Genomic DNA, 22956 nt, shown 5'->3' on the forward strand with positions numbered 1-22956 from the left:
TTGGAATTCTCACAAAATCTAAATAGCAGGAAAAAATGATACATGGAAATAGGTTTCCAATAGTATCTTCATAATCCTAGCTGCTGTACATAATCATTCCCCTGCATCGCTAGGCCACTTGCTAGAAGAGTATCAGCAAGGATCTATCTACCAAGGTTCTAATACCCCCAGCAAGAGGAAGCAGGCTGGCTGAGATGTTACAAAATGGTTACAGAAGCCTAAATGACATAACTAATCTCATCATGGTTGAATCACTTTTTCCAGATAATGTAAATCTGCTTTTTGACTTATCATAAATCCTTCCAGGTATTGTTGGACTACAGATCTCAGAAAACTGAGCTGGCATAGCCTAAGGTGAGGAGTGTTGGAAGTTATAGTCCAACAACATATGCAAAGTCACATACTGTAATTCCCATTCTGATTACAATGACTTCCTCTTCCATATAGAGCATATGTGTGTATGTGGAGGAGAGATGAGCTAGAGACCTGTTTCATTTTTGGAACATGAAATAATGGCTTTGTTGATACATGTGAACAAAACTGGCATGTGATAAATCAAGATACAGAATTTGTGCTCTGCAAAGACCAGCTCTGCCATTACCGAAACTGAGACAAAAAGTCATTACTTAGTATTAGGTTTGTCAAAACAATGTAATCAATAACAGACTATAAGAATTCCTAGGGTTTTCTGCTTATGACACAGCCAAATCTTTGGATTGTAGTAAGTTTTTCTACACATTATCTCAAATGGCATTTATTTCTACTTCATAAGAGAAGACTTATACTGCAATCCTGTATTCAGTTACCTGGGACTGAAGTGTCATGAATTCAATGGGGCTTACTTCTTAATAAAGAATGTAACACTGCATTGTTAGCAACAGAATAAATTTCCCCAAATAACTAAAGATAACAGCATATACCTCTCTCATCAAGGTTTGCTGGAAGATTGCTCGGATGGAAAGACAACAGCGATGGAAGTTCTTAATGAGTTGTGGATGGATAGTTCCACCAAGCTGTTCTACTTCAGCATGTGTTGGAGTGATAAAAATTCCATGCATTGTTTCTAAAGAAATATAGTGAAAGAGGGTATTCTCAGGACCAGATGTCAGCCTTCAAGAACAGAAGACAAACGTTACTGGACTATTAGCTTTACACTAAGAAATTATCCTATCATACAGAATGAATCCACAACAGGACGTGAGAAAATAAATATCACAAGTCTGTGGGGGCTGGTGGTTTCCATGTTGGAGGTGCCATGAATCTCTTCCAGGTCTTAGCCTATGTTAATGACACTTTCCAACAGGCCGAACCTATCTTGGGGATAGGCACCAGCCCTTTGGACAGGTCCTTCAAAGTTCAGTCAGACCCAGAGTGGATTCAATGGCCAAACAATATGGAAGTCAACAGCTATCACTTTTAGTACAGTTTAGCAGTTTTTATATAAATTAATACTGAAAACAGAGCGTTCTTTATGACTACTACATAACTAGCTTTATGAGCTACTATATAAAGCATCTATGGTCATAGCAAATCTATGAAAAACAAGAGATGCTTTTCCAAACTATCTGAGGTTATTTATTCTGGTGTGTAAAGGACCAGTACCATATGGCTACCACTGTTTCTTTATTGCCTGGAAACACACTAGGGAATGGCAGCCAATGGCTCATGGACTTGCACCAGTACATGGATCACTTTTTTTGAGTAGCACAGATATAAATCACCATACCTAAATGTTACTATATTTTAAAGAAGCCTAAACAGGGTATCTAGCTATTCCTGCCTATATTTGTTATGAGGGAAGAATGCCAATTATTTTCTTTGGCAGTTAAGAGCAACAGAAGAGAATATGAATTAAGACTTTAGAATCAGTTTAGCTTAACTTCCATATACTATTTAGGGCTAAGAAACACATTTACTGTACTACTATTAAATCCTTCACAAGAAGGATTTAAATACATTACAAATGGACTCATGTTTTCATTAGAAAATATACAACATATGAGAATGTCCAGCATCTATTACAGTATTTTAGAATACAATAATTTTACAAAGTTATATACAGTTTATTTTCTTTAGTTTGTGTAGACACTGACTACACATGTTCTGCTGTAGGGACTGCTGAAGTCTATCAATGCTGAGTTATTCTGTTTAGCTGAAATGAACTCAAGACTGATTTCAGAAGGATCTGGAATTTGAACAAAAATGTTCACAAAGAAAGAATTGAGCTGAAGCAAGTTAATAACTTTATTTTAAAAAATCATTATATTTGGTCACATTCAACTGTTGCTGACACCTTGCTTGTTTGAAGATTATCTAAGGAGGAAAAGTATCTTACAACTACAAACTACAGGAAGTGCTAATTTAATCCTTAGCTACTGCCATGGGATGCTGCGCACAGGGTGTCAGTTTCTGACCTCAGATAATCTGTTTGTCTAAATGGGGCTCCCTCATTTCTTTACTTCTTGCAGGGAATCCACCCCAATTATGGACCATGCTGAAGAACCTGACCACTCTAGGCACTATCACTACAACATCCCAGATCAGAAAACAAAAGACAAGGAATTGGGCTTAACTCGAGCAATAAGGAGAACCAGTTTGGGGCAGTGGTTTGAGCGTTGGACTAAGACTCTGGGAGACAGAGGGGCGGAACAGACTGCTGTGAAGGGATGGTTTGAAGCCACCTCTGAGAAAGCTGGATTGGGACCACAGCAACCGCATGCTGTGGCCCCAATCCATTTTTTTGCCAGCCCAAAAATGCTAAATGCCATCCTTCAGCCTGCAAGGGAGTAAACAGGCAGGCCAAGCTCCATCAGGGCTAGCCTGAAGAAAGAGAGCCCTCCCTCCAGGCCATCTGCCTTGGTCCAGGCCTCAGAGGGAGAGAAGAACCACTGGACCTCATCCTCTTTCCTACCACCATTCCCTTCTCCTTTTGTGTCGTGTCTTTTTAGATTGTAAGCCTGAGGGCAGGGAACCGTCTAATTATAAATAATAATAGCCTTTAGGGCTGAAGGGCGGGGTATAAATACCATAAATAACTAAATATAAATAAACAAAAAGAAGTGGCAAAATGCATTTTCCACTCTGCCGCGGTGCTCTCATATCACTCTGGTGGCATGCGGCATCTAAACACTGCACCACTGAAACACCTGGAAGCTGACTGTCATGTGGGCAGCCAGGTGGCATGAAGCCAGCTTTTGGGAGTCATGGGGAGTGCGTCGTATGTAGGCCATGCCTCCAAGCTGGCTAGAAGCCAGCTTTTCATGCTGGTCTGTACCGGCCCAGAGTTGAAATCTTAGGCAAGAAAACCCATTGAATGTCTGTGGGTGTGTCACAATATCTTGGCCTTAGAGGAAGGCAATGACAAACCTCTGAAAAAATGTTACCAATAAACGCTAGTTTAGGGACAGCATAAACTGGAGTTGTCTCAAACACACAAAACACCATGACCACACAACAGAGTTACTACCAACATTCCTTTTTCTTCCTTGTTCTTGCAGCCTTCTGTGCACCTCTCAAATCTGCACCAGGAATTATCCTGAACCCCCAGAGCAAATTGTGGTGGGGTGCACAGAAGGGGAGGGAATCTTTTCTGCCAGCAATGCCTTGTGGAATGATGTAGAGAAATAAAAATACTGGATAAAATCAACAGTGAAGCTTTCAAGCATAGTTTAAAAGAAGTATATCAGAAGCAAGAAACATACACTTTGGCATTTAAATTACAATGATTTAGGGAACAATGAATTATAACATTGGCTTGTAAACATAAATGTGTCCCAATAACAGTTTCTTTTTTAAATACCAGCGTTCCATGGAATTCTGGTAGTTAAACTGACACAATCTCTCCTGCAGTCCAGACAATGTAATTCGGAAATACTTGACACACAAAGACACACATACAGAGCATATTTGTTAGCAACTAATTATAAAGATGGAATTACCCTTCAAGTAATTATAAAGATGGAAAGCCACTTACACAAGAACATTTGTGGCTTCATGCATTGTAAATATCAAACTGACCATTAATTAACTGGCATCCTAACCATATTTTTATGTATTTGCCTATATCCTCACATAAGATATGAAGATAGCCAGAAAATATGTTTACAAGATGATAATAATAGTTTGAATCATATTTAGTCACAACTGCAGTAGAACAATTAAATCAATGTGATTTAGTTTTGTGTTGACTCACTATTCAACTATTGATTCACTGGGTCTACTTTAATTAGGATTAACCAATAGCATTTAGGCCAATCATGATGACAGCAATAAAAATAATAGATTTTCTTACTTCATAACATTATACAATTCAGCTTCCTTATCTGAAAGGCTCTTTTTCAGGGTTCCTAAATTAAATGGGCTTGGAAGAATATTCTTTTTTTTAGTGATCTGAAAAACAAAAACAACAAAAAAGACTCAAAAGAAAAAGTGAGAATAATCAAACATTCATTTTTAATTCAAAGGTACCAAAAGCCTCCTATTAATCTTGCTCAGCAACTGGTTTGGTTTATGAATCTATGCTGAGCTGGAAGTGTTAAAAGACATGTGATGTTAATTTTCAAAGGTTCTATGTTTAATTTAGAATCAGCTTTTATTGAAAATTAATCTAATCTGTGCTGTTTATGGGAACTTTTACATTATCATATTTCATTAGTTCCTCAGTTTAATATTACAAGTACTACAACACATGATTTCTCCATCCCCCCCCCCCCCCCCCCCCCCCCCCCCCGGGCTGAACAGTGTGGAAATATCTTTGTAGGCAGCTGGGAAGAACATTAGTAGCCTAGGAGGAAAACTGTGAAGGGAACAGGACATTATCTGGGTATTCCTTGAACACTGGGAAGAAGCAGGAACGAAACACTCCTCTTGCAATTACAATATCCAATATTGTAATATAATTCTAGAAGAATTATATAACCATGCCAAAAATCTTCCCATTTGCATGTCCTATATTGCAAACCCATTTTTGGCATGTCTCACTCATTCTAAGATGTGCATATGGTGGGAAATAGATCAGGTGTTCACTCAATGGGACTAAAAAGGAGGGTGTACAAACATGCACCATTCCTTCTATTCTAAAAGGTCTTCAGAAACGAATCCCCTTTCCCCAACACAGCAGGAAACCTAAGTTTTAAGGCATAATATATATATATGAGAAGAAAAAAGAATAGCAGTACCTTTAAAAGACTATTATTTCCATCAAGTCCACCATGGACTTTGGATTGCACAGCACGTGGATTCAGATGTCCACTCCCTACTTCAGGACTGTTGCTGAGGTTATCAGAACTTCCACTGTTTCTTAAAGGATTCGGCCTATGCATTGTTAGTTTAGAATTGCCAAAAATCACCCTTTTGCTTCCTGAAGAAATTATGGAGTTTGTTGTATGGTGCAATTTGTTGCGAAGAGACAAAGTGGTCAAACTTTCTAGTTTGTCATGTGAAGAAGGGAGGAACCAATCCACACAGGATAGCAGTGGAGTAGAAGGTGATTCTAATATTGCATCTATATTTAAATCTAGTCCATCCAACTGAAGAATAGTTGCTTTGACCTGGTCCACATATATGCAGTCTGGTCCTGGCCTTCCAATGGCTTTGGAAGAACCTCCACCTGCTTCCAGCAAGACACTCAACATGAAGTTTTTCTGTAAGAAAAGGAAAAATACCTTAGCAGATTTGTTTTAAGAGCCCACCCAGTTTTCAATTTTTCCAGAACCCAAGATAATTATATAAAAATCATAGGACTATCAATTAATACCAAATACAGAATTCAGCATAAGAGCCAAAACATTCTAACGATTCCAAAGACTAATGCAACAGACACCAATAAAATGATTGAGACACAAGAGACGTTTTAATACAGGCTGTAAAAGAATACAGCAAAGGTGCTAACCTAATCTTCTCAACAGGCCTTCCAGTCACAATGCTGTGACTTAGAAGATTTTGAATCCCATCTTTACACATCCAACCTCTATAATAATCTTTGATTGACTGTGTGTACAGTATATGCTTGAAACAGGGTCTTGCTAACCTAATAAAAAGACACTTAAAATGCATAAATAGAAAGGAAAAGTCTCATAGATGACTGCTGTGGAACCTCAGCATTCATCTTAGCATGCATTCTTTCTCTATCAGAAAAATAACGTCATAAAATCACCAAACAAAACTTACCAAACCAACTATAAGTAAAAAGTATCTTGCTTTGGGTTCTCTGTATCCTTCACAAGAGGTCTTACATGTCTGAAGATGAGACTGCGGAAACACTTCTCGCCATATTACTAACTGACCAATTCGCTGTTCTGATGCCAAGGGCAAGAGGCAATAATGCCTGCTATACAAGGCAATATCAATGAGGTCCTCCTTTGGTAAGTGGCTACTAATTAAATATCCCTGAATAAAAAAAATGAAATAAAGTAAGAAACTATACATAAATACTACCATCATTTGAGAGTGATCTACACAAACGGGTTTGCTTCACATTTTATTTGTAAAAATAAAGGTGTATATTCCTCAGCATCTCAATAAACTCAACATTAATTGTATAATTTCATAATCTTCAAAGTTATTGGGTAGGCTGCAGCTCCTTTCACCACAACTGTGAATCACTGTGTTGATTATATCTGCATTTCAAATTTATGAAATGACACACATGGAGGAAAGCAATTATATTCTATCAAGTTCATAACAGCAATGGAGGTGGACCTAAAGGTATAGTTGTATTCCCCAAACCATTCTATTTTTCTGGGCTGTCTAGTTTGTTAATGAATGATTTGTGTATGCTACACCAAAATCTAGCACAGTAACCACCAACTATCCAAGATTAAGCACATCTTAAGCCAATCTCAATCATTGCTAGATGTGTCATAATAGTTAAGACTATTTCAATAATCCATCAATTACTATTACTTTTTCTAACTTAATACTTTTAGAAGAATAATCTGATTCCACTTCACTATCTTTTCAGGATACAATTACATTTTCAGAGTCCTACCTTGTAGAAGAGACAGGAGCCTAAAATTGTATACAATCGTCTCATGTCATAATAATCTTCAGACTGTAAAAGAAGAACAAAATAAAGTCACAGTTTTGCCTTTTAACAGATCAAAATAATCTAACACAAGTGTATGCTTAGAAAGAACAGTTTTATACAGTACAGTGGGACCTTGTTATCTGCTGGGGTTTGGTTCTAGGATCCCTTGTGGATAACAAAATCCATGGATGCTCTATGTAATGGCAGAGAAAAATGGTGTCCCTTATATAAAATGGAACAAGGTTTGCTATTTGGAATATTTTCAAGCCATGGATACTTGAATCCATGGATAAAAAATCTGTGGATAAGGAGGGCCGACTATACTTTAATTCATTTGGAGGGCTTCTCTACATGACTAGCAGCTATTTTCCATTGGTGAAATACACACATTTTAAAATTGCATGCAACATCTTCTTATATGTACATATTTATCATTAAATTCAAAACTGTTTTTCCAAGAAGGATATAACTCATATTATGACTGACAAGTTTAGATTACTTTTGAAAAAGTACAGTATCTGGATTTATAGAACTAAACAGGATACCTTAAGTTTCACAGTTTATAAATATGTGCTAGTGTTAGCATGGATCTTGCCACTAGATGGACTACTTACAGTTCAAATAGCAAAAGCATTTATCTTTCATGATTGAAACATTTTTAAAAAAACTTATCAATCATATTTATAATAGAAGTCACAACAACAGAAACTGAGAATGTTGTAATCATTCTGCTGCTTTCTTCAACAAGATATACTGTAACAAGTTATTTCACATTCGAATTTATTGGTTTTCAAAGAACTAGCTGTGTTAGTCTTTTACATCATAAAAAAGAAAGAGAGAGGGAGAAAAAAACGGAATGTGGCAAACTGCTATTTGTTTTAGCATGAGCTTTCGTGCATATAAACAAAGAATGGCTTTGTGGTACTCTATTAATACAAGAATCCTTGCTACTGGATATAACAAATGTAATCTTCTCAGAGAGAGTTTTGAACCCAGCGAAAGTGACTTTAGGGAAGCAGAATGGTTGCTTTCACACATCAACACTAACTGGCCACTGTAAAGATATGAAAGATATGTATCAACTCACCCAGCCCTTTGAAAATTTAGGGCAAGGAATGTGATTTGCATCTTTCTGGATCCTCTTAAATTCTATCTCCGTCTCATAACTCTATAAATATGCTTTATAACCTGAGGCTTTAGTATCACTCTGTACTGGATCTGATGAAGTGGATTTATATCCACAAAAGTTCATGCTGAAATAAAAACCAGTAACTCTTAAAGGTGCTGCCATATTTCTTTTTTCCCCTCCCCCTCCCTCCTTTTTATCTTTATTTACTGGTTATTACATCACTTCTAAGAAACCATGGTAATTTCTTCATTAAAATTATTTACTTTAGAAAAGCTTGATTTCTTGTATTTAAGTTGCCTATTATAATATTCTAGGTTTACAGGAAAAACCGCCACATTGTACTATTACAAATGAACAGTAAAACATTGTCAGTAAAGTATTTTTGAAATACAGTCAGCCATCCATATTGGTGGGGGGTTTGGTTCCAGATCCCCCCCTGTGGATAGCAAAAATGCAGGATCTCAAGTCCTATTATGGGCCCTGACATGTGTGTGGCACAGCTGTGTGCATGCATCGCCACTTATGATAATGGGGTGGGGCCATCCATAGATGCTCCAATCCATGAATAGCTAGTCTGCCAATACAGAGGGCTGACTGTATAAAGAAAGCAGCAGAATGATTATAACACAATTTTATAACGGTGTTAAATTTTCTTCTTCTTCTTGTCCCAGTTATAATAATTTACAGATAATCAACCATAGGTAAATTATGCTTACTGAATCCTAGTGACATGATAAACATTATTGGTCCTTAGGACTGGAGACTTAAGGATTTCAAACTGCATCCCAATCTCACCCTATCTATGTTAAAAGATCTCCCTTGCCATAAGCTCTCTGGCCAAGCCTACAATTTTTTTACACAGACCCAATCATTTTCACCGAATGTCCTGCAGTTAATGAAATAGCTGCAAGAAGAAATCCATGCCTGAATGAACTAGCTGAGAGACATTAACAATGAAACTGAAAACTAAAGGCACTTAACATTTTTCTGGTTTTAGAGAGAGGATAAATCAGGGGCCCTTAAGCAAGACAGCATCAGTGACCCACTTCAACTTTTCTTTCAATGGCCTTAACACCTCCTTTGCTGCTGTACCCTACCACTTTCCTCTCTGCGTTGCAGTCCATAGGAAGAGGAAGGCATACAAGCACTGACATTCTCCTGTACTTTCACTCTCTCCCAAGAGAGGAAAAGACATTGACAGCAAAGAGAAGGAGCAGCCATTTCTTGTTTTCTATATATGTGCAGTAGTGTCACTGGGTGGGTGCAGGTGGGAGGGGGGAAACTGCACCAGGTGACACCCCATAGGAAGGATGACACTCTGTAGTAGTACTCCTCCCGCTGTGGCAAAAGGGTGAGCATGTCCCTTGTGGCTTTCCTGGAGAGAGAGCTGAAGCAATGGTGGAGGTGGCAAGTGTGCCTCTTGTGGCTTTGTCACCTCCCTGTCTCTCTCTGGGGTGGGAGTTGAGACAGCAGTGAGGGTGGTGGAGGGGCGAGTACACCCCTCATGGCTTCATCACTGGCCTGTCTTCACAGGGAGGGAGCTGGGCCAACAACAAAGCCACAAGGGGTGAGCAGCAGAGGGGGCAGGATAGGTTGCTGCCACTCACCAAGGTGTCACCAAGTCACCAATGTATATGTAAAAGTGGTGAGAAAGCAAAGGAGAGAAAAAGAAGCAAACAGGAAACAGCTGATGCTCCTCTTCTGTGCTCTTGCCACTATTCACTCAATTCTTTCCTTCTGAGCAAGCTGAAGAGAGTAGAAGGAGCAAAGAGGAGGAGCAGAAGGGCCAAGGAATTCTAAATATCAGAAGTGGGACCCCTGCTATGACATAGAATCGCAGAGTTGGAAGAGACCGCAAGGGGTATCCAGTCCAACCCCCTGCCATGCAGGAACACAGAATCAAAGCACTCCCGACAGATGGCCATCCAGCCTCTGTTTAAAAACCTCCAAAGAACGAGACTCCACCACACATGATGCTTGAAAGATTCCTAATGAATGAACTGCTCTCCTCTTTATTCTGGCTCTAACACAAATTGTGCTTGATTCACTTTGAAATAAGTAACTATGACAGAGGGCCTGTACAGACAGGCCAAAATAAAGCTGCTTCGGGTCACTTTGGAGGTATGCTGTTTAAATGATGCATGTGTTTTAAGAGGCTGGAAGCCATGCCAAAGCCATGCTCCAGTCCTAAGGACTAGAGCGCAGCTTTGGCGCAGCTTCTGACCTCTTAAGATGCGTGTCATTTAAACAGCATACTGCCAAAGTGACCTGAAGCAGCTTTATTTTGGCTTGTCTGTTCGGTCCCAGAGTTTCACTCATCAACAGGTGAACTTTGAACAGGCTGATATGACCATGTATTATATTGTATTAAGAACAGATTCCTTACTAGTTCTCCAAAGTCTGCTGCCTCCAAGCCACTCAGAGTGGTATCAATTTCTACCTGAAACATATATGCAGGAAATGAACACATTTTGCCACCAAAAACTGTGAAGATTTTCATCCTCACCTCAACGATAAAACAATGAACCAAAATGCACAAAATTAACAACAGTTACTTCCTTCCAGAATCACAGCAAAATCAAACATAACACTTTTTCAATGTGTATAAACAGGATCAAAGGTAAAGAAGCAACATACCTCCCCCTTCAGAAATGAAATAAATATACTCTATTTTTCAGCCCATAAACTCATTGTTTAATAACAAAGACATGTTAATCTCCCCCTTTTTCCATGCTTTAAAACTAGGCTTGAGGCTCCCTTGAAATCTGGCAAAGCTTTAGTATCCAACAGAGTTATTAGAAAATTCTTTTTCATTCTGGCTTCAGTTTTTGTCTCTATGGAAATTTTTCAAAACATTCTCACACACTACCTTTGTTCTACCTAAGAAGCATTAAATTTGCACACTTCAGCATCTAGCTGGTTAGGGTCAGTTTTCCAAGTACGGTATTAGCTTTTATGTATAGATCCCAGTAATTGTCCCAAAAGGTGCAGGCCAAAAATATGCTTCAAACTGAGAACATAATTTGTAAGAAGGTTGTGATACTCCCCATGAAGCATGTTAACAAGAAGGCTCAGTAAGAAACACTAGTTTTTAACCAGTTCTACCAGAATTGCAAGCCACACAGCTGGTGTACAAATCACTGGCTTTATCTGAGCTTGCTTGTCTAATTGAAAATATCTTTCTTCTTCATCAAAAACAATCAGATTTTCTCAAGTTTTTTTTTAAATTATAGATTGATGTTATCTTTTCACTGTAAATCAATCCATCAAAAATATAAAACTTTGCACCGAAATAGAATCATTCAAAAAAATTGAGGAGACAGCATTTTAAAATTATAGGAAAAATATGGGCAGTACTCAGCACATCTGAAAAAAAGTTACATGTCCATTTTAGGATGAAAGCAACTTCTGTGTAGAAGTTTGATAATACATATATGTAGCACATAAATATAAAGTTAATACATCAACAAACAAATAGAAATTTCTGCACACACTTAAGAGAACTTTAGCACTGCAATCTCATTTCTTCTTTAAGATTTCTCTAGAAAGCCACAGGTATGTTTACCTTAAGTTCCTGTGGCAATGACAGCCACCGTACTCCTGGGAAGTTGTATAAAAGTAATGCACTGCAGTTATCATATTGTTGTGTACCTGGGGTGGCACCTGAGTTAAGCCTGGTGGGCTGAAGGGCTTGATGGAAGAACAGGCTGAAGAAATGATCCAATCGTGAAAAGTTTTCTACCTGACCAAAGGCACTGGACAAACATAAAGCAGAAGTCAGAGCAACTGGAAGCACACAAAGTGTATGAATAATCTAAGACTACAGCAGAAGACAGTTTACAGCAGGATGATACAACTAGATTTAAACTTCCAGAAAATGGAAATAGGAAAAAAAAACCCAACCCTGGGAAATAGAAGGAGCAGGCATTTGGATTTCAAGGGTGTGATGGTATGAATGGTGTGAGAAATGTCCAGAGATGCACATTACAGTATTTGATTCAATTAAAGTAAATAAGCGAAGCAAGTAAAGATCCTTTTCAGCTACTCTTTTATGTAGGATGCTTACAATTCATTGTATATTATATAGACTTTGCGCATGCTGCAATCAACCAAATAATCAGTTCTGTGCAACTGGTAAAAATAGAATCAGATTCAAGAAAGTTTCTAGTTTAAAAGATGATTTTGGAATTTGGAGGAAGGTCTCTCTCAGTTGGCCAAAACTCCTTTGTCCCTTGACTCTGCACTAGCCTCTTTTCTCAAAGTTAATGAAGCCACATATTTAAATATATTACTAGTTGAGCACTTGAAACTACTGTATATAGTAGATTATAAGTCGACCTCATGTATAAATTGAGGGCAGATTTGGGTGCCAAAATTATGGATTTTGACATGATCCATTGATAGGTCGAGTGTAAAACTTGGAGGCTCCTTCACTATGTGAATGCAAGTGGCAAGAGGGAAGCAACAATCAATACAAAGCTTCAGTTTTTCAGCCTTCACTCCTGAGACAGTGAAACAAGGGTGGGAGAGGGACTGTTAAACAAACAGTAATGAATCAATCGTGAAAGACTATCTGCTTGGCTCGGGACAGAAAGAAACTGCATGGGGAAATCTGAAAGAGCTGCTATCACATTACCATACTGACCCATAAATAAACTGACCTAGGATTTTAGGGTCAGTTTTTGGGCATGAAGTTTTTAGACTTATAGATGACTATATACAGTAATTCAAAATTGATTAGAGGTATGACATAGGTACATGCTATTCAAAAAACCTTTTAAAAATATATATGTAAGCTCAGTATATATGTAAGCTCTTGGGCAAGCTTGTAGTAGCTTTTGAGCCTCATGTTTGTGACATGCCATTTCAGGAACTTAAAATGAAATGGAAATTAATATGCTCTCAAGACCAAATTTTAATTCTATTTTTTTAAAGCAGAAAATTAGTAAATTGTGTCAAAGAAATACATCAGCTATATATTGTGGCCTTATATGACCAACTAATTCTTCACACTCAAAATGACTCAAGAGGTTTCTGAACAATTTTCTTGTGGTTCATAGGTTATGAAATGGCCAGAACTTTGAAGAACTGCTTGCAATACACGAACGGGCCTTGTCATTTAAACAATGTCTACATAAAGCCAAATTTTAAGCCACATAGTAAGAAACCTCAGATTTGCAGTTCTGTAGGAATATTTACCTGTCCAGAGAACTGTACATAAATGTCAGAATTCGGACAACATCAGTAATCATGTTCCTTAGCTGAGAAAGAGGTACACTAGAAAATCAAAAGAAGCATCTGAAAGTTATGAAGGCTTAATGCAATGAATACGAATGGTGGTGGGGAACTTCTTCATTTTAATGTGCACAAACCAGGAAAGAAGAATAGCAAATAAGTATCAGTGAATGCTATGGAATGAGGTTTGGGTTAGATCTGTTTTTAGAATTATCAGCTAATAATTTGTTATCTGCTCATAGTTTCTAAGGAAAGAGCTCAGAGAGCAGGATACCTTAATTTTAGATCTCTAAAATCTCTAACTTTGGAGACCAGAATGCTGATGGGGGTGGATCCAGTAATTAATTTTAAGAGGAAAAGAGGAAAGGTCATCTTGTAAACTTACCTTTCAGCTGGGAGACCAATTACAAGGAGTTTGTCAGATTCCTTCCAGTAAGCCACATGAATCAGTTTCCCACATAAAAACATGGAGGAACTATTAAAAAAGATTGTAATAAATCCTGAATATATTATGAAAACATTTAATACAGAAACATATGATTTGAGTACCTCATATGTGAATTAAGTTATCTGACAACCAAAAGAGACTGCATACTCAGGACATCAATTATATGATTTTGAGCCTAAAATTAGTGTGTCTGTGTGTGCATGTGTTGGGGGGATGGATTCCTACCATAAGTAATAAAAATTCAACTTCCCACCTTCCCTGTTGTCCACTAAGTAATCTCCTATAATTTTTCAGTCCCTGTTTCATGATTACTTTATATAAAACAGTAAAATAGGATCCAATGACAGCAGATAGATAGATATCTGGAAGATAGCCACTTTCTATATATTCCTGTTTAAAATCTGAGATCCTCAGAGGAAGCCCTGTTGCATGTCCCAACACCTTGTGAAGTTAGCTTGGTAGGCACATGTAAAGGTATTTCTCTGTGGCAGCAGCCAAATATGGAACTCCTTACTCAATTAGGTTAGGCTGGCTCTATCTCTTTTAAGCTTCTGGTGGGCACCAAAACAGTACTGTTCTGCATTACCTTCCATGTCTAAAAATGCTCAGTTTTAAGCACTTTAAAACTGTCTTTTTAGGGCTGTTTTAAAGACTGCTTTCAAAATTTTTTTACAGAGCAATGTGCTTTTAAAATGTTTTTCTATTTATACTATTTTAATTGCTTTTATTTGTTCATTGCCTCAAGTGTGCGTATGGCCTGGGAGGCCTGAGGCTTTCATATCTGTACTGCATTTGAAGAAGTGGCTCATATTTCCACAAAAGCTCATGCAATCATCATCATCATCATCTACTACTACTTTTTCTTCTTCGCCTCCCTTCTCTTTTAAATGCAAGGCAGGCAATCATTTGTAGATTTTGCACCTATTCAAACATATTTACACCCTGTATACAGACATGACATTAGAAATAAAAAAGTCAGTAAAGTAAAGCAAATTCTTACCTGATGATATGAGTTCCTGTCATATTTTCCAATATGTCACACAGTGTGAGAAATATGCCTCTTACACTTTTCATTTTTTGGGAAGCTTCTGATATGGGATACTGGTAAATAATTTCTTGCTGTCAAAAATGCCAATTTGAATACCAGTTTAAAATTTTTTTTTACTGAAGACATTCTTTCACATAAGTCATGAAAGGATCATTATCAGTAGCATTTAACAGAAATTAGCTCTGATACTTGAAAAGGAAAAAATACAGATATAACAGGTAGCTCTCCATATCTAATGCATTCCCTTATACACTTCCCACTATAGTTTGTGTATAGAAATCTATGGAACAAAACATTTTTAGCTGTGACACCCTTATTCTCGAACACTGTCCCGACAAAAGCTTACCTAGCACTTACATTCTGTCTTCTCAAATGGTTGCTGAAGACAGTTTTGTTCTCTTGGGCTTTTAACAATTTGTACTATTTTGCTTGTTCAGCCCATAGAATTTCTGATTTCTATGTACAGTTGTGAAAGCTGGACAATGAAGAAAGCTGATAAGGAAATCAACTAATTTCAGATATGGTACTGGAGAAGAGTTCTGCACTGAACTGTACTAGAAGAGACGATAGCTAAATGGAGGCTGTTCTACTTTGGAAATATCATGAGATGATGTGGCTCACTGAAAAAAACAGTAAAGTGCAAGGCAGCAGAAAAGGAGACCATAGTACAGGTGGGATTGTCGATCAAGGAAGCCACAGCCCTGCAATTGCAAAACCTGAGCAGGGCTGAGCAGAAAGTATGGTTCAAGTTTTAGAAAACCATTCACATGTTTGTTAAGAATATACATATTATTAGTGAGAAATGAAGCAGTATTACATTTTGCATGAAGGATTATGTGCGATTTTAATAAATTCTTATCTATAGAAATAAACTGAAACATGAAGTTTCCTTGTCACCAAGGAGAACTAGCATTATTCAGAATAGTCTTCTAGAAGAAAAATAAATGTATGTTCTAGAAGAAAAATAATTTATATAAAACTGCAAATTGAGGTTTTAGTCTTTCAGTCATAAATAACCAATGTTAACTATGCCCTGAATCTTGCTTCTCTTTTTCTATACAAGCAGTGCCAAAATCTGTTGGGAAAAATTTCTTTTCAAATACAATAAAAGAACCTTGAATCTCATTACTGAATGGAACTGGCCTAGCTCTGCCATTTCTACCCAGTTCAATTATCTGTTGTTTAAACATCCAACTAATAAGGATTCTATGCATCAATCTGTCACATCAAGGGAAAAAAAAGATTTTTCTTCCTAACTACGACACTCCATTAAAGGGAAGAGAAACGATTTTACTTCTTTTTCTAAACTAAAGAACATTAACAATGCTTATTTGTGAAACAACTATACTCTTTGTCAAGGAAAGAAAAGGAAAATACAAAGATACTAGCAGCAGCTGCTAAATTTAATGTGTTGGTAAGCATTAATGTGTATCACTACACAAGTTTAACCATTTTCAAAGCAAACTGAGAGGAGGCACTGAGTTTAATGAGTGCAAAGGCCAGGGATAATGGATTTAATAAGTGAAAAGAAACTGCAGCTGTAAAACAGAGGTTTCTGGACAAAACACTGCTCCATTAACTAGTCTGACAGTCAATAAATTGCATTTTCATTTCAGTTATCTTCATTTCTAATGTAATGAACTTTGCAGAAGACCTTTTCCCTGAATCAGCAGAGCCTTGGCACTGGGAGAGAGCTGAACAGAATTCTTAACATAGAGTTGAGCAGCTGAAAGACTCCAAGAACTGGGCTCCAACAAAGGATGCTTTCTTAAAGAATGAGGTTTTCACAGTGAAAGGAAATAATAGTCTGCTGCTCTGTGGTAAACAAGGAATTGTAACCACTATGCAAATTCATCCTATTAGAACCGGGGATATTTTATGAAAACTTTAGAATTTATGTACTGGAAAGTGGTTATGAAGCCAATAATGTCTCCTGAGTTCTTACTTTAGATGAGCACTAAAATACTGTTTCCACTGGTAGCACTTACTCTGGAAAGGCTCATCTAATGTAAAAATGAAACTGCAAACAATACTGATAGTAGTTTTTTGTGGTTTTTTTGGGCTATGTGGCCATGTTCTGAAAGAGTTTATTCCTGATGTTTCGCCAGCATCTGTGGCTAGCATCTTCAGAGAAGCCACAAATGGTGGTGAAACATCAGGAATTAATTCTTCTAAAACATGGCCACATAGCCCGAAAAAACCCACAAAAAATATGGATGCTGGCTATGAAAGCCTTCGACTTCACAATACTGACAGTAGTTATGTAATCTAAATAAACGGCTATATGGATACTGAGAATGTATATTCAAGGACTAGATAGTTTCTTTATTCTTTCTTTCTACTAATTCCAAACAGTAACTAGTAACAGTTTCATGATTAAAATATACTGTTAACCTTATTTTAGGAATACATACTATACCTACCTCATCCTTTGATGTATCAGAATCCAATTTGAGTGACAAGTACATAATAATATGTGGTATACTTTGGATAGAGAACTGAGGGTCACCGTTATGATCTTTCCATAACACTTTCAGCAGGCTATTCATGGAAGAGTCTGTCTGTTTACAGTTTTGTTGGGATGTTTCATGTGGTTCAAAGCCAAATGTTTCAAATGTCAGCTTCACCTATTAGGAAAAAATATTTTTAATATTTCATAATAGGAGGCCAAATAATCTTTGATTCCTAGTCAGCCAGGAGAAGAAAGATTTCAGTAGGCAATCTATGCATATTATCAATACTGGAAATAATCAATTCAGTATGAAAGAAGTTATGAAGTGGTTTCAACATAATCATAAACCATGGTTTATCCCAAAGTGAGTAAGACATGGCAAAGCTGATAATGGTTTACTATTCCTTTCCTTTCTATCTTATGGCACACCTCAGAAGAAACTGGAAACATTAATTCCTGTTTTTAATGAACCACAACTTAGCATTACACCTGAACCCTAAGATCTAGTTGACTTTAAGTATGGTTTGTTTGAAACAAGTACCCTTCAAACAACTGGTTATCAAACTGCCATTTTTCAATAAAGCATATTTAAGATTAACTATAATTTATCAAATTTGATAAAATGACAAACTGTTGTTAATCAAAAACAGAACTAAATCTTCTTATCTCCATGAATAAGAAGGAATACATGAATTCACAGTTCTTGCTATGTTTATCATAACCTCTGAACTGGTCCTGTATTCTTATAGCCAGTTGTTACAATAAATGCTTTAAAGCAGTGATTCCCAAACTTTTGTCCTCCATTTGTTATGGACTTCAGATCCCAGAAGCCCCAGTCAACTTGGCCAATATTCAATCTCAAGCAAGCCCAAATATCCCAATTTTCTTCTGGAAGTGATATTGTACCAACCTCTGTCACCATTTCAAGAACTACAGATGAAAACAGCAATATTTGGGGGTAGTGAGGGGTTCCAGAGGGGAGCCTGCATGTGTGGGTAAGGGTGGTTTTGTATGTTTTCGTGCACTAGAGGGATTTTGTGCATATTTGCCGACAAAAACTTCTTGAACTCCCATCTTTTTAAAAATGGGAGTGGGATTAGGAAGACTGGTGGTGATGGGGCTTCAGAAGCCACAAAAGTGGGATTCATAGGACACACTCTACTCATTTCTGGTGTGGGCACTACAGAATTAGAGGAGCCAACAGTCTGATTTAGTCTGGCACAGCAACTTACTGTATTCCTGAAACAATCACTAAGGAATATGTTATATACAGCCACTGGATAATGACCATTATTTAAACTGATCTTGAATTTAATCCTCAGTATTAGAGATTGTTCTGATATTGAATGGAGTGCTGTAGCACATGCTTTCACAGCTGATGGATGTGGACAGCCAGATTTGAAATAATATTTTTTCTTGCTGGTCCATCTCAGCATAAGAAAAATTTTCTGTTTCAAACCATCCAAGTAAAATTCTCCAGAGGTTTACATTTAGTGATCAAGCTTCTCACCTCCTACTACATGAGGAATAAGTGAAACTTAGTACAGCATTTGGAAAACCTATGTGTGAATCAGTCTGACCTTGTCTGATTACTGTATTATAAACATCTAAGTCACATTAGTAGGAACTACTATGAAGGATTTTGATTCTGAAGCAAAGTTAAAAGTGATGCTCTGATTACAGATGGAAGATAGATAGGGAATTAGCTAAGCAACACTGCTTTTTCTGTCCAAAAGCAACATATTGTCCTAACTGTAGTGACTCTGTGTTTGGCAAAAAGCAGACTGTGGACTAGATTCTCAATGGGTATGTTCCAATATTTCATCCCCGTTTCACAAACAGATTCACAGGGCCAGCGTAGCGCAAACTCTTAAATTATAGGACGCATAGCCACATACTTACTTTTGTCAGGTCTTTTGTTTAACAGGACTAAGACCGCCACCCCAATTCTTCACTGCCATTAAGCATTAACCATGGTTAATAATTAATGGAGGTGGTCAAGAAAGAAAGTGCCAAGGTAGGCTTAATGCTGGATATTAAGAAAACAAAAATAATGGCCATGAAGAGCTGCAAGAATTCATCCTAGACAACAAAAAATTTGAAATAATGAAAGAGTTCCCATAACTTGGATCAAATATAGTCCAGAATGGAGACTGCACTCAAGAAATTAGAGAGACTAGGAATGGGAAGGGTAGCTATGAAAGAACTGGGCAAGATCCTAAAGTGCAAAAATATAACTCGCAAGTTCTGGTGCAATCCACTGTATTCCTCATCATAATATATGGATGTACACTGTACAGGACAGTGAAGAAAGCTGACAGAAAGAAAACCACATCAGTGTTGATGCATGCAAAGGAGAGCTTTGTTCTACTCCATTATATGTTTGAGAGCATCAATTTGACTGCCTTAATACTTAGGCGCGTTACAGACCACCTGTTTGGAGTGGCCTGTAACAGGCCCTTTCCCCACCGGATCGGGGCCTCAGCTGCCACAATGGCAGCCTCTGAGGCTCCGATCAGCTGCTTTTCAGGCTGCAGGAAAGCAGCAAAAGGCTGCTTCACCGCGGCCTGGAAAGGGGTGTCCTTGGGGCTTCAAGCCCCAAGGACACCCGGTGGCGGCAGGGAGGAGGAGAAAGGGGCCGCTTGGCCCCTTTCTGCTCTGTGTCGCTGGCGCAGCCATGTAAAGGCAGCGCCCAGCGACGCAAAGGTGGAAGGAGCTCTGAAACAGAGCTCCTTCCGGGGCTGCGGAAAGGGCGCCCCAGGCGCCCTCGCAAAGCCCCAGTATGTCACTTCCAAGCCGCGCCGTTTTGAGGCGGCGCAGTCGTGACATAGCAATGGCGGCCCCCGTGTGGAACAGGTGCCGCCATTTTGTATGGACCCAGTCCATACTAGGGTTAGAGGCGTCAGGAAGTGATGCCCCTTCCTAACCCTAGTACGTCTTGGGGACGTACTTTGTGCGCATATGTAACGCGCCTTAGATTATGTACTACTGTGCCTAGCACCATGTTTCTGCAAAACAAAGACAAAAAAGTGCAGAGAAAAGTGGAATACACTCCCTTGGAGTGTGGTGGAGTCTCCTTCCTTGGAGGTGTTTAAACAGAGGCTGGATGGCCACCTGTCAGGGATGCTTTGATTGTGATTTCCTGCATGGCAGGTGATTGGACTGGATGGCCCTTATAGTCTCTTCCAACTCTATAATTCTATGATTCTATGAAAACTATCCAAATGAGGGGTGCATTTCATGGGCATTTCTTGCTTAAATTTCACATTTCAGCTCATATTGTACATTTCCAGGCTTCTCTCAAAAATTGGTAGGGGGAAAAGCTGGACTGCAAGACTCAGCATTCCTCATTATACTGGCTATGGCTGATAGGAGCGGTCCAACAATCCCTGGAGGGCCATATTTGCCCACATTTGCTTTGTATAAAAAATAAAAAATAAAACATCAAGCCAACTTGAGTACCAATTTTGGGAAAAAGGTAAAAGATGGAATAATAGCAATGACAACGATAATAAATATAACATACCTGCATAGGGCCAGGAATACATGATAAAACCCTTTCTATATTTTCAGGGTTAACATCAACATCATTTACTGCAACAAGGATATCCCCTGAAAACAGAAGTAAACATGGAATTAAGAAAACATCAGGCAAGATCAATGGCAAGGCCACATTTCTTCAAACATGCCACCACTCTAACTGCCCATTCCTAAAACTGTTTACACTGTTTCAGTTTCCTTGTTGGCTGTGTCTTGCTATTTCGTCATTACATCATGGAAAAGTAATAAACGCTGCATCAGTTAAATGTGGCTAAAACTGAATTCCATAAAGGACCAAGTTTTCTTGGCAATTATAATGTAAACTAACTCAGTAGGCAAAGTGTGCAAAAATTCTTTCTGTTCTCTCACCAGATAAACTTTATTATCCTATGTGTTTAGAAGATGTTTATATAGAATTCTAATTCAGGGCTGAATTCATCTATCAGTAATATCTCTAACCTAACTGGAATCACAACTAATTGAACCCTTCAATCTGTTATAACACTAACTACAGAACTGGGGGCTATCACATCTGGAAAAACAAGCATCATCACTAAATTTTAGTTTCTCACAAAAAAATCCTCAGTGAAAAGCTGCTTGTGGGAAGGCAAGCGTCAGCTTGGTGCCTTCTTTGATGGCACATTAGTTGCCTTGTCCCTATGTGAAGAAAGGGTGGGCAATCTAGCCGATCAGGAGTGACTAGAAACTTCATTCTGGGAGCATAAAAGCAGATCTGAGGAGTGTTTCACCAAACTTCTAAGACTCTCACTAAAAATTCATATGACAGAGTAAGTTCTAATAGTCAGTTAACTGAAAGTTGCTCCCCAGACAACTTTTAGTTTATGTGTCTCCCATCATCAGACATCCATTCCTTTTAACTACAATTCCAATGTGCTGACCCTGACAGATATTGCTAAAATCCTGTTGGTTAGTCCCAACTACAGTAGACCCATTAAATTAATTTTCAATAGTGAATCAACACATAGATACATCCAATTGATTCTTCTATTGTAGTCAGATTAACAATAGGATTTAGGCTATCGGTTGCCATACTTTATGGCGATATGATCTGGGGAAGGTGCGGTATATAAATACTGTAAAACTTTTATTTATTTATTATTTATGATATCTTGCCGTCAAGATGGGTTTTTTGGCTAGCCACATCAGATACTTCTAAGTGCAGTGTCAGCATTCCTCTCTTCCTTATTTGATATATTTCTTCTTGTGCTAGGTGAAGAATTCCACTATATGTTTGAGCCCTATCTGTTGATAGAATCATAGAGTTGGAAGAGACCACAAAGGCCATCCAGTCCAACCCCCTGCCATGCAGGAACTCTCAATCAAAGCTAGTGAACAATGTTGCCCCTGCCAACCCACATCCTTCCCATCCCAACCCATTTTTTTCTTCAAACAGGATCCATCATAAGACAGCCATTAATTAAACAGTAAGATATAGCTTAAGAACTAGAGAAATGACATATAAATAACTTCCTGCATTCAGCTTTGGTAATTCATTTTCAAAAATTTATTTTGAGCATGCACCTTCACCATTAAAATGTTTCTTTGTGGCTATTTATTTATTTAAAGTTTTTTGGTATCGCCTTCCAGCCCACAAAGGATCCCAAGGCAATGAACAAATAAAAACTAAGGCCTGTTACAGACTGCCAAAATAAAGCTGCTTCGGGTCTCTTTGGAGGAATGCTGTTTAAATGATGCATGCATCCTAAGAATCCGGAAGCTGCACCAAAGCTGCACTCCAGTGCTTAGGAATGGAGTGTGGCTTTGTCGCGACTTCCGGATTCTTAGGATGCATGCATCATTTAAATAGCATACCTCCAAAGAGACCCAAAGCAGCTTTATTTTGGCAGTCTGTAACAGGCCTAAGTAAAACATTATAAAAATAATTAATAAAGCACATTAAAATACTCCTAAAAGCAGTTTAAAAACAATCCTAGAATTCAGTTTTGAAATAGTTAAAACTACAATGTCAAACACTGAATGCCATGTGGAACAGTACTGTTTTGGCTGCCTACTGGGAGTTTAAAAGAGATGGGTAACTTCCTTGGATAGGGAATTC

General features: G+C 38.0%; 1 protein-coding gene across 10 annotated transcripts in view; it reads right to left on the reverse strand.

Annotated features, from left to right (window-relative positions):
• INTU (inturned planar cell polarity protein) overlaps positions 1 to 22956 on the reverse strand; it is a 45370-nt gene that overhangs the window by 2564 nt on the left and 19850 nt on the right. For 3 of the 10 annotated variants that reach the window (XM_042469427.1, XM_042469426.1, XM_042469429.1), the window contains exons 3-14: positions 20866 to 20951; positions 17311 to 17514; positions 14840 to 14958; positions 13777 to 13866; positions 13356 to 13433; positions 11722 to 11911; positions 10543 to 10596; positions 6989 to 7051; positions 6169 to 6387; positions 5178 to 5642; positions 4292 to 4389; positions 921 to 1110 (exon numbers count right to left, since the gene is read on the reverse strand). In XM_042469427.1, the coding sequence (XP_042325361.1) occupies positions 921 to 1110; positions 4292 to 4389; positions 5178 to 5642; positions 6169 to 6387; positions 6989 to 7051; positions 10543 to 10596; positions 11722 to 11911; positions 13356 to 13433; positions 13777 to 13866; positions 14840 to 14958; positions 17311 to 17514; positions 20866 to 20951 (1856 nt within the window). Of the gene's footprint in view, positions 1 to 920; positions 2186 to 4291; positions 4390 to 5177; positions 5643 to 6168; positions 6388 to 6988; positions 7052 to 10542; positions 10597 to 11721; positions 11912 to 13355; positions 13434 to 13776; positions 13867 to 14839; positions 14959 to 17310; positions 17515 to 20865; positions 20952 to 22956 lie in introns of those variants that run through there. The other 7 variants (XR_006104163.1, XR_006104162.1, XR_006104161.1 and 4 more) reach the window with 7 other exon arrangements.

Source organism: Sceloporus undulatus, chromosome 5 (genome assembly GCF_019175285.1).
Source record: "Sceloporus undulatus isolate JIND9_A2432 ecotype Alabama chromosome 5, SceUnd_v1.1, whole genome shotgun sequence".
NCBI lineage: Eukaryota > Metazoa > Chordata > Lepidosauria > Squamata > Phrynosomatidae > Sceloporus > Sceloporus undulatus.